Source organism: Thermobia domestica, chromosome 2 (genome assembly GCF_964235325.1).
Source record: "Thermobia domestica chromosome 2, izTheDome1.hap1.1, whole genome shotgun sequence".
In the NCBI taxonomy this organism is placed as follows: Eukaryota; Metazoa; Arthropoda; class Insecta; order Zygentoma; family Lepismatidae; genus Thermobia; species Thermobia domestica.
Genome location: NC_137455.1, coordinates 328,001,457 through 328,018,727, shown reverse-complemented (window position 1 = coordinate 328,018,727; position 17,271 = coordinate 328,001,457). Strand labels below are relative to the sequence as shown.

The following is a 17,271-nucleotide window of genomic DNA, read 5'->3' as shown; positions in this document are numbered from 1 at the left end:
GTACGAGGTACGATCATGCGTATACTTGTCGTTCGACAGTACTTTACTATTAAATTGATGTTAAATTGCAAATAGGTAGTGGATCAATATATAGGATGACTTAAGCGCTAAGGTAGATAATGTCATTTCAATTTTCGTTTCCAGTTTAACAGTACTTTCAAGTTTCTCTCATGTTCTTGATTACTCGGACCAACAATAACAATATCAACAACACTAATGATAACAAACAGTCTAGTTGTTCTGACCGTGCAAAAAACGAGTTACTCCAAACATATCACAATAGATCTTAAGTTCCACTACAACTTGATTTTCACAGAATGTTTGTGGTAGAAAGACAAAAAGAAGTAGAAATATTCTTGAATCCTGGAAATTTGACTTTTAACTTACCAGATTGATCTTTAGACTTGAATTCATCAAAAAGTCTTTTCAATTCATCCTCTTGTTCTTCAGACCATGCGGCTTTTGCAGCAAGTGACCTGCAAATACATGTTTTAATTACATAGAATCAATGGATATTCCATACATCTACGATATATATATAGGGTTTGTCCTGAAAGTAATAGGACTGAGTCGATTTTAAAAAAATATTGAGCCAATCGTTACAATTCTTTAAAAACTTTCAAAATAGGCTCCTTCTGCGTCGATGCAGCGCTGCCAGCGCGATTTCCAAGCTTTGAAGGCGTCACGGAAGTCATTCTCCGGAATAGCATTGAGAGTCGCGGTGCAAGCTGCTTGGATCCCCTCTGTCGTCTCAAAATGCTTGCCTTTTATCGGGCGTTTCAGGAGAGGAAACAAAAAGAAGTCCGGGGGGCACATCCGGGCTGTAGGGCGGCTGCGGAAGCGTTGGGATTCCGGCCTTGGTCAGGTAGCTGTTCACAAGAAAGGCGGTGTGAGCCGGGGCGTTGTCCTGGTGCAGCTTCCAGTCGGCTCCGATGTCTGGTCGGACCCGATTGACCCTTCGTTTGAGTCTCTTGAGCACTTCCACGTAAAACTTAGCGTTGACGGTTTGTCCAGGAGGAACAAATTCATGGTAGACGATGCCTTTGATGTCAGAAAAGACAATGAGCATCGTTTTCACTTTGGATTTGCTCATTCTTCCCTTTTTTGGGCGAGGAGACGCCGGCGTGTGCCACTCGGAAGATTGCCTCTTTGTCTCGGGATCATACTCAAAGAACCATGATTCGTCACCTGTTATTACGTTATTCAAAAATTGGGGGTAACTTTCACACATGTTCAAATTTTCTTCGCACAATTCTACTCGCCGCACGCTCCGAAGTACAGTCATGGCGGAATAAAATCAGTCCTATTACTTCCCGGACAAACCCTGTATATATTAGAAAACTTAAGAACAGAAAAATACACATTGTACAATCCGCGGCAAAAAACCTGCAACATGAGCATATAAGTTTATTGTGAAATGACGAAGTCTTTTGCTCTAAAATAATTGTGCACGGGAGGAGGCCGAGGTTTATCCTGGTGTGATTCGTTCCACTCAGACGTTATGTTCATTCCCTGTGCTGTTAGGCGTAGTTTCACAATAAACTTACATCCTCATGTTGCAGGTTTTTTGCCGCGGATTGTACAAAACTTTCAATTTATTATGAGATATAAACAAAAAATAAAACTACAAGTTACTTTCTCAACATCAGTAATTTACAAATATCTTGAGGCAGCTATTTTTCCAAGAAAAAGAATTCTCATTACAAGTAGGATATTACATTTGAAAAGATTCTACACAAGACATAATTGATGTGGTATTTGGGAAACAGTTCAAAGGCCTGTATGCCCTTTTTTCTGGCCATCAGTTTGATTGTGAACTTCCGTATGTTGATCTATAATTTTTTAATTTTTAAAATTTTTTTTGTGCAAATTATTCATTGTAGCTTTGGAAAATTCAAGATTACTAATAAAACTCCAACTGACCAAAGCAGTATATATATTTGAGGATTATGTATTTGTGTTACAGTTTCGGCTATGTAACATGGACTGTTACATAGGTTTGAGGAAGGCTACGTTACATAGCCTAAATTGTAACACAAATATATAATCTTCAAATATATATACTGCTTTGGTCAGTTGGAGTTCTATTAGTAATTTTTTGCAAATTTTTAACTCTAGAAGGCAGCAGAGCACTTCGCAGAAACTTATAATTCAGCAGCTCTTTCCAGTACGTTGGCACTCATCTTCCTAATGCAACAGCCGCTTTGAAATAGCGAAATATGGTGCGAATAGAAATGCTATCACTACTGCTAAACCAATTGCTTCGTACCAAATCCCACCATTTATTGTAATGTTTGAAAGTGGCATTATAAAAAGTGAATGGGGTATTATTAAGTACGGCCTAAGTTCTTTCTACGATTCCCTGTCTTGAAAGGTCATTCCATTAAAATTCAGAGCTATGTCCACCGAAATACAAGCCAGATGGATTAGACCTTGCATTACAAATCTAAATGCCGTGTTACATCTCCTACAAGTTCTTGTGGATATTTAACATAGCAACACAGAAACCCTTTTAAGAATACTTCCATCAACTTATCGTGATCAGCAGTGAGAAGCTGAAAGACATCAGTAGAGAGATTTATACCAGTTCATTGATTAAGAAAGTCAATATGGAAAGGTTTCCTCAAAGAAACGTTACCTATTTGCAGACTCTTGTGCTATAGAAGAGCTCTGGCCTTGAAAATAATAAAGTGCAAAGTAAGTATCTGTTATACTGATAGGTTTACATTCATTGAAACTTACAAGCAAGGTTTTTTGAAGTGTCACACTTCGATTTGCTTGAAACTCCTGTAGTGAATAAAAGAGTCAAAAGTAGGACATACGTGTTTTATTTTATATCGGTCAACGTGATGAAGGGGATAAACACCCCCTAAAGTGCGAACATAGGGCAATATGACACATTTTAGGAAGGCCATAACTAGCAACGCACAAAGGCAATTTGCTTGAAACTCCTGCAGTGAATAAAGGAATCAAAAGTAGGACTTAGTTTTTTTTATATATATATCGGCCAACGTGAGGGATGAAGGGGATAAATACCCCCTAAAAAAACACGTATGTTCTACTTTTGATTGCTTTATTCACTCCAGTAATTTCAAGCAAATCGAAGTGTGACACTTAAAAAACCTTGCTTGTTGGAGTTTTTTAAAATCCACCTAATGTGTATTCAATAAATATTTTAACACACATTGATAATTTATGCAATTCATTGCTGGGCGAAAAACGGGCACATATTAATGTGTTGCTCAAATATTTTCTCATTTGACAATGCCTAAAAGCAGTAAAACTGTGGTATGTAAGGTCATAGAAACTTCTTTTTAGTACTTTAGATAGCCGACAAAAAACTTTAAAGTTATCACCTGAATTTACAATTACTATGACTTTTCTGTAGGTGACAGACAAAGTGACATTAATAAGGATATTTTTTATATATTTTTATTCAGCTTGCATTCATGTCATTCACTGTAAAACGTATTTTTAAATTGTACTTGAAGTGATAGATACAATATCACCAATTTTATTTTTTAAAGTTATAAAACAGTTTTAAAAAAATCAATAATGTTATCTATTTCCAAATACGAAGTGCTTCACGGAAGTATTTTGGCCCATATTAACAACTATTTCGAAGTAACTCTCTGACAAGCTTGGCACTAAATTAGGAGCTTGTTTTGCTTCACTAATGTAAGAATCTGTCTCAGCTTTATACAGAAACAAATCCCCGTCATGCTAGATCAACACTTCGTTTGGAAAAGCGGAACTAAGGTCTCAGAGACAATCATTAAATAAGTCAGTTTTGGTTATTCTTAGAGTATTCATATATGCTCGTCCTATATTCGCTACTGACTTATTATTATTGTTATTGTATTATGTTATCATCTCTTAGATTTGTTACATATTCCAGTATAAACTGGCGTTCAGCTGTAACTAGAATTATGTTCGTAAATAAATAAATAAGAACTCTACGTTTTGGAGAAAATTTCATTTCCTTAGAATTTCAACTCAATGTTCCCTTTCTTGTTCAATCTATAAGCAGACGAAAAATCACTCTAAGAAAGTAATAATAATAGTACAAGGAGTTCCAATAAACTGTACGGAAATCACACACAGACACAAGTATCATATAATCTATTCCAGCAAGTTTCAACTAAAACGAAATGTCACTACTTCGTCGCGCGATTTATATTTTCTCTTTTTATCACTGTGTGTGTATTAAAAAAAATGTCGCCAGCTTCCGAAAAATCCATCAAATCCTGTCGCTACATAGATATTCCATTCCATTTATTTCAACGGATTGCGATATAAACTTTTTAAAAGAACGTTGATCACAAAACTAACTTGCAGATGACGTTGCGTAATACTTGGAGTTACGGGAAACAGAAGTGTTGCAGATGACTACAATGTAGGCGAGAAACACCAAAGTTCATACGTCTACCGCAGTATAATACCTACGATGAAATCTCGGGCTTTCAGACATACAAGTACTTCTATTAGAAAAATTTAAAAATAAAACATAAAAACACTGAAACACATTCGTACGTACAAATTGAAACAAAACGCAAGACGATACAGAGAAAGGAATATTAATGATCGTTTCAAACGGTTGGAATTCATTGATGTGAAATGTTATGATGGACCTGCTCCTATTCATATGATTCTTCCGTTATTACTTACATGGCGCCCGAAAGGACTAAGTAAGACCAAATCGTATGAGCATATTAAAGCTATTACATGGCGAGTAATTTTCTGCCAAACAGGGACGCAAAAGTCGATATCAACTACAGGTGTAGCAGGAGAAAAAGTAGAGTACAGTTCGGCTCAAATCTCTTGACGTTTAAGGCATGTCCTCATTTACACAATACCCAATGTAAGTTAGGCGACGTTGTCTAAGAGCTCTGTTCCTGGATTAGAAGAAAGCAATTTCAAAGATGTCCTTATAATATGTCACTATAGGGTTAATAAATTTGCAAGAACGAATTTTTCAATATTTTAATTTCTCGCGTTAATGTTTTACGTTATGCCCCTACACGAAATGAAGTGAAATCTAACAACGTCGCATCTGTACACCATTGGCTTTCAACTGATGTCAAGAGGTTTCAGCTGAATTTTAAGTGAATAGTTTTAGCTACAAAAGCATAGTGAAATTTCTCTTAACGGGCACCTCTCAACAGCAAACACTTTCATAATACGATTTTTTTTTGTTCCGAGAAAAAATGCATATACTATTATGGAAATGAAACATCTTTTTAGGTCACTCTCAAATACGGACACTTCTGTGTAAATCTTAGGTCATCTTTTACTCCAAGTAACCTTATAACGGACAGGAATTACCCTCAGGTGGTATATATTTAGCACAGAGAATATTTTATACTATTGATACCTTCAGCTGATCCAGAGTTTTCAACCTGAACTTCGATCAGAAATTAGTGTTCGCAGGATTAAACGACATACAACTACTCCAGACGCTTTCCCAAGAAATTTGTAAACATTACGATTAGTTAGTTCTGCCTACGTTTTCAGCATTTAATAATAATATTGGATATTATTTCCAATACAGTTCGTCAGCGAATTAAGGGATCTTTATAGGGATATGACCTGTACCTGACAGGAAAATTATTATACAAACATTACATTCTGCAGTACACGTCTATACAAAGATATCCTCTAGTGTTACTTTTGTAAATTTAAGAGGGTTTTTTTTTCATTATTTCTCTAATAATTCGAACACTGAGTACCTAATTTATATTTATTTGATTTGATTTTTACTTTAGCATCCCTTTTAGCAACGAGTTAAATAAGACGTGGATCTACAGCTTCATGTGGGATCCGAGCCACATGAGCTCTCGACGGGAATCGAATACAGGTCTCCCACGCCAAGCCACAGGAGAGCTCCACTTATTTTTATAATTTACAGAGAGATTACACAAATTTAGATTACTCACAAACAACTCATGTGTAATTTATATCGTAGGCTGTATATACATATATCCTTTCTGGTACATGTATACTGCATACACATGAGTTACAAGTAATCTGAATTAGTATAATCTCTCAGTGAGGGACAGCTCTCTCTAACGGACAAATAATCGTGTCCTATGGCTGTCCGTTATTTAGAGGCTTCACTCTATTATACGCCAACAAACACGGCTGAGTAGAATCTACATCTTCGTTACAAAAATGCACAAAAATTATAACTTTAGAACCGTATAACATCTGCTTGATAGTTCGGCATGGCGTGAATTATCATCACATAGTGCAATCAGTACCTCTATATACTATGGCTGCGAATTAAACAGCTGTTGAATGTGTCTGGAGGATTTTGACAAAGGAGGTACCGATCAACCTGAACCCACACACGTTCCATACGCGACGTATGTTAGGCAACCATGTAAATCAGGGAATGATACCCATTTTCCCTCCAAGAAGGTTTGAGTTTTTGTTTTGGGTCCTTATGCACTAAGAATATCAAAGACAGAGTTAGTATTAAAATGGACTCTTGATAACGGCTGGAGCTTGAACATGGCTATGTCGGCGGGTGCATAGATCATCATCTAGTCATTTTCCACTATACTATCTCGTCTCCACGAGTGCTGAGTACAGGATCATGCTACTGACTTCGGCTCCTCGACGAATTTAGGGATGCGTGTAGCCTTAAATCATCCTACTGAAATATGGCATTTCTCAGTTGTCAAACAAGGATTATGACTTAGATCTTTAAAACTTCCCTGATATAGCGTTCACTGCGAGGTTGTCCTCTAACTATAGCAATAGAGATCGCGTGCTGTGACCAGAGATGCCCCATACCATCATACCCGACGTTGAAGTAAGTTGTTCGAAAACACGACCGTCTGCACTCAATACACAATACCAGCGACTTATGTGCATGTAACCACTGTAGCCCGACGTGTTCGTTGCTCTGGGTCAACGGAAGCCGTCACTCTTATATTGCTCCAGAGTAGATTTAAAACTGTGGATAACGCGCCATCACGTTGCGCAGCTAATTGCCTGATATACCTTAAGTATGGTTGTTTCTTTTACATTATTTCCACACATGTATCACTGTTGGGACGGCATATGTTGTATCTGTCAATCTGGGATGCGCATGAAACGGAAGTTGATCCTGTCTCGCCTTGAAAGGTGTCGTAAAATTGATCTCATCTTGAAAAAAGTATGTTTCTACTGGAAAAAATAGGTTTTGTTTCAGCGAATACCGCTGCAATATCCCATGTATTAAAGAGAGAAAGACGCATTTCTGATAAAAGTACTTGTACTTTAAGAAGTGAGGAGCAGAATATGGCAGTTGATCCAGGGAAAAAAGAAGGAATTGATATAAAGTGAAATCTCGATTAACCGCGGAATTGGTTGGCAACTGCAGATAATACTAAAATCAAGTCGAAAAAGGACAAAAATAACATGAAAATTCTTTTGAATTAGTTTTATTTACAGGAGGGGGCCTACATATAGAGTTATGACTTAACAAATAGTAGTTTTCTGTACTTACAAGGTTGTTCGTTTATTTAAAAACAATCGGCCAACTGATTATTTTTTCGTGTTAAAACACCTCTTTTTTATTTGTGATAGAAGTTTCTTTTTACATTTTGTCAAAAAAATAATGCATTGTCGCAAAAAGAAAAAAAGAAAGTCGGGGATAATCGTGAGGGTACTGGACATGCCGAAAGACTGCCTGGATAAATTAAAAGGTGTGGTACGGGATGCTGTCTGTAAATAGTCAATGGCTTATGCAAAAGTTGTTCACTGTCTTACTTAACTCCGACTCATATATTGCTGTTCACTAAGCAGACGTGAAACGTGAGTTATTTTGATCTTTTTACCTTTGGCAAGTTTAATGAAAATACAAAGTTAAACAGTGCCTCATGGATCATTCAAAATATCACTCAGAAACTATGAAATGCAACTTGCATACTTCTGAGTGGAATTAAACTACAAATTATTTTGTAAAATGTTGTATAGAGAGCATACTTACTTTTCCATATAGCGTCCATAACCGTTTTCAATATCAAAAGCTTCTGTAGCCTTTTTCCAAAATAACATTTCCATAAACACTTTCTTATTCTTCTCGGCTACCTCTGCTAATTTTCGGATTATAAATATTATTAGCTTCATCATTTGCTGCAAAAAAATAAAAATAAATACATTTATTAATCATCATCTCCAATACAATGTTTCAGAAAAATATTTTAATTCTGATGTAAATTTGTTCAAGTGATACATTCATGGACACAATTATTCGACAGTAAAAATCGCTAATATACGTTAAAAACTCATAATATAATATTCCTTGTTTGTAAAAAGCAATGTTACAAGTTCGAAGGCATTCTTATCTCTGCTGCTATCAAAGTTTGAAAAAAAAATTCTCTACTGAGTCTTATTCACAGTGTCCTCCCACTTGTGTACATTCCCATTACCGTACATGTCAAAATCCTTCCCAGTTTGCGTACAAGCGCCAGATGCAATGAAATGTCATGATTTAAAAGCGAGATAAGAATTCCCATTTGCGTACAAGTTCAATAGCTGGTACTATTTCTGTGAATTTTTGTGTTTTTGAGCAGAGGGAGATATGGAATCTAAAGGTTTCGTAGCAGCCACAGCGAATAAGAGTCCCTGAATAGTTTCATTTTGCAGGTCAGCATGACCTTCTTTATTGACGGCACATTTAAGAGCTACAACAAACTTTTCTCCAAAATTTTTGTGATCCATGCAGATATTGGAAGTTCAACAGAGGAAACTAATGTGATTCCAGTGGGTTTTAGCCTGCTCCCGAACAAGAGAAAGCACATATATGAAAGGTTGAAGTCCTGAATTGGAATCCTGAAGTTCTGTAGGTAGACTTCAAGGAAGCAGTAATAAATTCTTTTAGGGCAATATTTCCCTTCAGCTTCCATAAGTGGGTGCAATTTTCACTTTAACCAGTGTCTGGTGTAAGATACAGGATTTGGTCTTGGATACAGACTACAAAAACAATGACTTCAGGTTCGAATGTTTGCGTCATTAGCTTTTCTTCCGTTAGAAATGGTCGACAGTGGTTGAATGTCTATTCAAGAAGACATCCCCTAAGCTTGAGCAGTTCTATGGCTATTTCATTGACCAGTGGCTAGAAAATTCCAGTCCCAATAAGCATGTGGAACTGTCATGGGAAACGCCATAAAACAAATAATCCCGCAGAGGATTGGAATAATAGATTAAATACTCTGCTAAACAAGCACAATCCTCATGTCATTGAATTAGTCCGTTTTCTCAAGTTGGAAGCCAGAAGTGACCATGCTTACGAAGGAAGGGATCTCAGCTTGCATGGTAAAAGAAGAAAGTATATATGCAGCTTCCAAAAAAAAAGAAAAAAAAAGTTTTGGATGCTGTGGGGCCCCAAAAAACAAAACGATAAATTTTTGGTTGGTATTAAAAACGTTCACATACATTTAGATACTACTCCATCGCATTCAAGCATAGGATGTTTGAAAATTATTTCAAAGCTGTAAGGCTATGCCTTGTTCGCACTAACTCATGTTTGCAATAAGCATTAATATAAACTTACTTTGCAGTACACAAATTTGGTTGAAATTCTGAAAGAAAGAAAACCTTATGGGCTGCTGAAATTTAGACCTAAAATATGAAACTTGTGTAACTTAGTGGTACTCAGTAAAGAATAGCGACAATGCAAGCATTGGAACCAGAGATGTGCGTCTACGCGTAAAAAACGATAGTTTACGTTTACGTGTCAACAATGCGTAGACAATGTAAACAACGTAGACTATGTAGAATATGTCAACAACACGTAATTTAATATGGCGTCGTGGACAATAAAGGAGCTTTATTTTGTCGTTACCTTGCGAAATTGCGTACAAAATAAAATACCTAGACCAGTGAATAGTAACTTTCGAATACTTAGTTTCGTCTTGATGAAGAACAATAACAAATATTATGCATTTTGTAAAATATGCAAGAAAAAATTGGCAAATACAGCAGCTTGAAGACTGAAAGCCCACGGGTGAGAATTAGTTTTGTACGTTTCATTATAAAAGCAGTGTTCGAAGTGGAAAATCTAAGGAAGTGGTATGCACAAAGGATATAGGATTCATTCTTCTATCTTTCTTAAACACTACAGCAGCATCGACAGCGCAACTTCAGCGTTGTCATCCGTATCACCTTCAGATTAGATAATTCCCTCTACTTTTTATATGTTAGTCGTTTCCCTAATCTTTCGCTGCACCGAAGCAGTGTTGCCAACAAGTTGATACAAAAAGTCGCTAAACAGGAGATGAAATGACTCCAATTTTGGGTGAAAAGTCCGCTAAAAAAATTTCGTTTGTTTTTGCCACTTTCATATATATATATATATATATATATATATATATATATATATATATATATATATATATATATATATATATATATATATATATATATATATATATATATATATATATGATCAATTTTGCTTTAACGAAATCAAAAATGAATTTAGGAAAACGAAAAAATTAAAGGTCTAGAAAAAATCTTACTTCACTTCTACTCACGCTTCTACAGATAATCAGTTTGCTATCGGTAATGTATTATTTGTGCTCTGTAAACTAAAGGACATAAAAGCTGGAGTTGGTCCCCATTAGAAGGTGAGAGATAACAGTAATAAAAGCGGGAATATAGAGATAAATATTATGTACTTTCCCAGCTCCTCAACATCTGCACTGATTCAAATAAGCAAAAGGGGGCGCGGTGGCTCAGTGGTAGAGCGTTCACCTCCGGTGCTTGGGGTCCCTAGTTCGATCCCTGCTCGCGCCATGTGGACTTTGTGGTGGATAAACACCGTGCTCGTGGTTTTTCTTGGTGTTCTCCCGTTTCCTCCCACTTTCTTCATTCCACCATTTCACTCATTTCTCATCATCAGCGTCTCCTTTAGCCTAACCGGTAAGCATGGGACGTAAAACTTAAGATTTCATTTCATTTCATTTTCAAATAAGCAAAAGGAAAATAAACATACTATATCTGAACTGATTCGAGCTAATAGTACTTATTTTAGGACAAATTGTTCGCAGCACAAAAGTCGCTAGATTTGTAAGTAAGTTGCCAGATGGTCATCCCAAAATCACCAAAAAAGTCGCTTATCGGAAAAATTATTTTTTGTCGCTATCCTGGAAGACGAATCCTCTAGATTTAGCGACTTTTCCCCCAAATTGGCAACACTACACCGAAGCAAAACAACTGAATGAGGAAATATGAACAAACGAGCAACGAAATTCTTCCTTACATTTGATCGTTGTTGTCTACATAGTCTACACGAGAAAAGGTGTAATGTAGATTACGTATAGATTACAGTAGACAATCGCGTAGACGTAAAATTATAGTTTACGGCACATCACTGATTGGAACGCACCGGAGCCCCCGCTCAACCCGTTTATTATTCCGTACTTAATATTTATTTTGTTATTCGTTTCTTATATTTGAGAAAGAATAGTTGTGAAATTTTAGATTACTAGCAATTTTGGTATCATTTTTTTTCTGTTTTGGGGACCCCCTTTGAATTGTCAAAATACAAGTGAAATAATACGTTGGAAATTAAAAATATTTTCGCTGATTAGTATTGTGTTTAGCTAAATGGTTAGCGCACGTGCCTACGATGCTCATGGTCTCGAGTTCGATTCAAGATGGGGACACTCAAAAATTTCAGTGTTGACCAGGATTGTAAGGACAATTGGAGAGCTGCCTGAATTAAGAGTAACAGACTCCGGTCTAGAAAGCCGACATTAAGGACTTCGGGTGTCGTTGCACTGATTTTGCATCCTCGTGGTGATGGCAGCTTTAGAAAGCCAAAGCAGACATGATATTTCAACATTATTAGCTTCCAATCAGATAAAAAAAAAAAAAAGAAAAAAAAAGAGGGAGGCAGAAATTCAGACCAGAAGATTGGTTATACAGCGTTTAATCAACATAGTATTATTTACAGGAAGATAAGGATTGTTTACAGAGGGGGAGTCAGACGGGGCGAAACCATAGGAATTTCCCTGAATTGGTCATGTTAGTTGCTAATTATGATGTAATTTTGCAAAATCATCTTACAAAGTGTATTGAAGACACCAAAGAGCACAAAGTGAAAATAAAGAAAAAAAAGGGAAGTGGAAGGAAAGCCGACAAAAGGACAAACTGGACGAGGCTCTCTCTTGACTTTCTTTGTCAAAAAGATTCACCAAAAAGTTAATCAACATAATAAATTTGGACGAAATATTATTTTGAAAGACCTTCAAGTCAGTGTTGTTTATAACTTGATGGTGGATAGTACACAAGGTATAGCTTTTATGGACCAGTTTGCAATCTGTGTCCGCTACGTAGTGCAAGGAAAGGTATATGAAAGACTTAAAGTTAACAATTGTTGATGATTTAAGTGGACTTGCTTTATACGAATGTATAAAATCAGAGCTAGTTGAATGTTGCATTAAAATTTCGAATATTATTGCGTTATTTTGATTGGGCGAGTAATATGAACGGCTGTTTCAACGGTCTTCAATCGCATTTCAAAAGGGAGAATCCGTATTTAATTTACACCGTAACATCCGTAAGATATAATCCTGCGGCGGAAATCACCAATTTATATAGCGTTACACTATAGCCCATAGTTCGAATATTTGTAATCTAACTTACTATTTTACCAAAATTCACTTAAACACTCCATCTTGATATTACCTTTTATTATAATACGTAATGAAGAAAACATTTACACCCTTTAAATTAACATACATGTAGATGATACAAGATGGATCCTATGTTATATATTTCTCTCGTTGCTATGACGACCAATAACGCACATCGTCAGATTGCTATGTTAACAGTACATCAAAACATCAATAATAATATCTGAAGCAAATTAATTAATTTTCTTTTTATATTTTCTTCTTCTTCTTCTTCTTTCAGCTACTTGTGCATATTTTAATAGCACATATTGCCCGTAAATACAAGTAATGATATTAAAAATACATGATATCGTTATAACACTGCATGGGACACGTACTAAATTTGGCTGTAGCTGATTTACAGTAAACTTGCTCCAAGCGGAAAATTTATTTGGTTTAGTAGAGGAATCGGCTGTTTTCTTAAGTTCTTGTTACAAGAGAATGACTCTGTGGGAGGAAGAGACTGAAAGGAAACAGTTCTAGCACCAAACTATGCAGACTCCAAAAAATTGGTAGGCCGTGGTGGCTTAGTGGTAGAGCGTTCACCTCTGGTGCTTGGGGTACCGGGTTCGATCCCAGCCCCCGCCAAGTGAACTTTGTGGTGGACAAACATCGTGTTCGTGAGTTTTTTCGGGGTTCTCCCGTTTTCTCCTACTTTCTTCATTCCAGCATTTCATTCATTACTCATCATCACCGTCTCCTTTAGCCTAACCGGCATAACCGTGGGATGTAAACTCAAAGATTTTTTTTTTTTTTCAAAAAATTGGTGCCACAAGATGATGGAGTAAGCATACGGCACTTTCATCAATTATTGACGAACAGTTTTTGGTAAGTGATGCCAACTCAGGAAAGTTGACCCATTTGTTGAATGTTTTAAATAAAATACTGAATGGAAGCTTAGATTGCAAATCAAAGTTCGCGGCCATAAATATGATAAAGCAATAGTCCAAATTCGAATATGTTGCCTTTTGCCATGCTTGATATTTTTCTGATCACAACTCCCGTTTTAAAATACTTAAAGAAATGGATTACTGTACAGCTTGGAAATTGGTGCAAACTTTGTTGCAACAAATCACTGCTAAAATTAGTTCAGAGCACTTTGAGTTTCTGCTTGACAAATCAAAATAGTGTGCAATTGCCATAAATATTATTTTAAAGGATGTGGATGATGTGGAAGTTTCATTGGCCTTTGATCAGAAGAGAATTTCGAAGAAAAATGTCTAGTGAAAAAGCTAAAAATGAAGATTTAGAAGTTACTCCAGTTCAGAAATTTAATGAAGACGAATGACGGTTCAGAGTCAGAAGAAGACGAAGAGAACTATGTCAACTGCTCAGTGAAGAAGAAATGTTCTAGATGCATAGCATATACCTTTAACATTGTTTTCGTGCTGTCACAATCTGGAATTTTTACCAACCTATATGCAGCTTATACTACAAGTTTATATTAACTCTGCTTTGTACGCGGCTAAACTGCGGAAGGACCTTTTCAAAACTTAAAATTGTTAAGAATAGATTTGAATAGAATTTTTGCTCTAAACCAAGATTTAATGTCTAACGAGGGAACCTATCCAAGTGTAACTCTAACTTCGAGTCGAGACTATGGCCGTTGGATACCTTGTCCCAAAAGAACATAACACGAAAAGGGATACATCCTCGCTCGCAACCGTTGCGAAGATATAAGCGTGAAAAGTTAGAAATTGAGCTCCATACTATACGTTACAGTCAGATTCCGGGTCAGATTTTTCGGAAACGGTTGGGTAAGGAAACTCAGCGAATACATATCAAATTTGTGTGGGGAGCCCAGCACTTTTTGAATGAAAAGTTTGTGTCCCCGGGGCACTCGCAAGGTCCCAGGGGGGTCCAATTCAAAATTTGCAAGTGGAACTTGGGGTGAAGTAGCATATTGTATGAAAGCTATTGTTAAATAAAAGAAGATAGAACAAATCTCAACTCTCTACGATAACCCTGTGCAAACGGGCAACTGGTCAAAATGTCAATACAACCTACATCAGAAAATGTATGGCCACGCTTCTAAATCCGTTAAGTTGCGACAATAATAAAACAGAAAAATACGTTTAAAAGTACAAGGTGTTGAAATAAAGCAAATTGCTGCAGAGTCTCTCTCTCAAAAACATCCTCCGATATATTTTATTTCTGCACCATTATTCCAGTTTTCTCCAACCCCACTCTTCTCCAAGTTGCCTCACAGTTTCAAGGTAACTCCTATTCGTCTTTACCATCATGTTTCTTGTTCAGCAAATCCTCCGATAGAAATTTCACGGTGCAATCTGTGAATCTGGGGCCCCGATGCGCGAAGCATATACCGTTGCCTTTTGACCTTCTCACCCTCCACGACGGTTGCGATTGACAATGTATCCTTTCTCTTCTAGGACACGAAATCCAATGGTCATGGTTATTCTATGGTCCATTGACCATTCGAAGTCACACTTATATTTTGGATAAAGTCCGTTGTGCGACTCTGTGAGAGACTGCAGCAATTTGCTTTACTTCAATACCTTGCACTTTTAAACGTGTTTTTCTGTTTTGTTATTGTCGCAACTTAACGGATTTAGAAGCGTGGCCATAGATTTTCTGGTGTAGGTTGTATTGACATTTTGAGCAGTTGCCCGTTTGCACAGGGTTATCGTAGAGCTTTCATACAGTATGCTACTTGACCCCAGGTTCCATTTGCAAATTTTGAGTTGGACCCCGCCTGGAACCCTGCGAGTGCCCCGGGGACACAATTTTTTCATTCAAAAGGTGCTGGGTTCCCCACACAAATTTGATATGTATTCGCTGAGTTTCCTTACCCGACCGTTTCCGAAAAATCTGACCCGGAATCTGACTTTGTAGTGTATAGTATGGAGCTCAATTTCTAACTTTTCACGCTTAAATCTCCGCAACGGTTGCGATCGAGGATGTATCCCTTTCGTGTTATGTTCTTTTGGGACAAGGTATCCAACGGCCATAGTCTCGACTCGAAGTTAGGGTTACATTTGGATAGGTTCCCCTCGTAAGCTACTTTTCATAAATGTAGAACGAGACTTGTTCATAAATTTAGATAAAAAATTGATTATAGATGAATCAGCAATAACGAGTGAGAAACTTAGGAAAAAGTTATAGTTTCATGAAGTATTTAGACGTTAGGCCATAGAACCTGATCTACGTAGAAGGAACTTCTTTTCTCCGTTAGTAACTATTGTATTCATAATATGCCAATATTCTTCTTCATCAACAGATACAGTATTAGATATTCAAACAAATTTTACAGGTTGATAGTTTGAAATTTCTTTTTATGAGTAAAGGTAAGTACAATACGTACACATTTTGTACTCGTATATATTTCTTTGATTTTATAGCATTTTCTTTGTAGATTTTTATAGGCCTATGCAAAATCCAAGTTTGAAGTAACCTACGTATTGTAAGTTTCATGTAATAAAGTATGAAAAGTGTAAAGTGTTCCTGGTAGTATTTATTAGTTACTTACCTTATATCATTGATCAAGGTATTGAAAATTTGTTTTTAAAGAATATTATGGTAGAATTTATGTAATTAGAACATGTAAGCCTACTGTAGAGGTTTGTTATTAAATAAAGCCTCTATAAAACAATGCGGTAGGTAACTTTTTACTTACATGGGCCAATAATAATGTAATTCAGTAACATACGAAAGTGACATTTTTTTATAAAGGGGGACCTCTAGCTTCCTGCAGCCGAGGGCTCCCAGAGATGTCAGACCGCTCCTGATCCAGATATTAGTTCGACGAAGACTCTTTACAAAAGCCGACTTGTGTATCCCTTTGATGTGATTTGTGAATTCATATCACACACATTTCGGGGATACATTAGTCGAATTTGAATTCAACGTGAAGAGTCGAGTCGAAAAAAAAAAAAAAAAAAAAAACATAATATGGAAAGCATGTATGCATCTTTTCGTATTTCCTTGAGCATGCAATTCCTTATCATCCTCTGCTCAAACTTTATTAAAAATACACAGAAACGTGTCAGTTATTAAAGATGTACGAAAGTGGGAAAAATCTTATCAATATCAAAATATGTCATGTCATTGCCCATGGCACTTTTACGCATCTGGGAAGGATTTTGACATGTACACATTTGGGAATGTACGCATCTGGGAGGTAATCTTATTCACACATACGCATGTTCACTAACTCCTTGCTTCTTAAAGCATGACAATGAAAAATGCAATGAAATATTTCAGTTTTACGTCCTATGGTCATGCAGTCTAGGCTAAAAGAGACAGTGGTGATGAGATATGAATGGAATGGTGGAATGAATAAAGTAGGAGGAAACGGAAGAACCCCGAGAAAACACATGCACACGGTGTTTGTCCACCACAAAGTTTACTTGGAGCGAGCTCGAGTTGAGGCATAAGTTGCCGACACAATGGCAAGGAAAAGAAATAATAAGATAAATTTAGTATTTCATACTGAGGTACTTATTTCATTCATTTCCTATCTACAAAATGTACGAAAGTAACAAATTAGAAGTACATGCATATTTATACTGTATGTATACGGATGGAGACAAGACTCGGATGAAACTAATGCACTTCCCTAATCTGCCACTAACGAGAATCA

General features: G+C 36.5%; 1 protein-coding gene across 3 annotated transcripts in view; it reads right to left on the bottom strand.

Annotated features, from left to right (window-relative positions):
• The window catches only part of timeout (circadian regulator timeout), a 1,048,389-nt gene that overhangs the window by 249,978 nt on the left and 781,140 nt on the right, over positions 1 to 17,271 (bottom strand). For all 3 annotated transcript variants that reach the window (XM_081749081.1, XM_081749078.1, XM_081749079.1), the window contains exons 20-21: positions 7,979 to 8,124; positions 388 to 476 (exon numbers count right to left, since the gene is read on the bottom strand). In XM_081749081.1, coding sequence (XP_081605207.1) covers positions 388 to 476; positions 7,979 to 8,124 — 235 coding nt within the window. The remainder of the gene's footprint in view (positions 1 to 387; positions 477 to 7,978; positions 8,125 to 17,271) is intronic.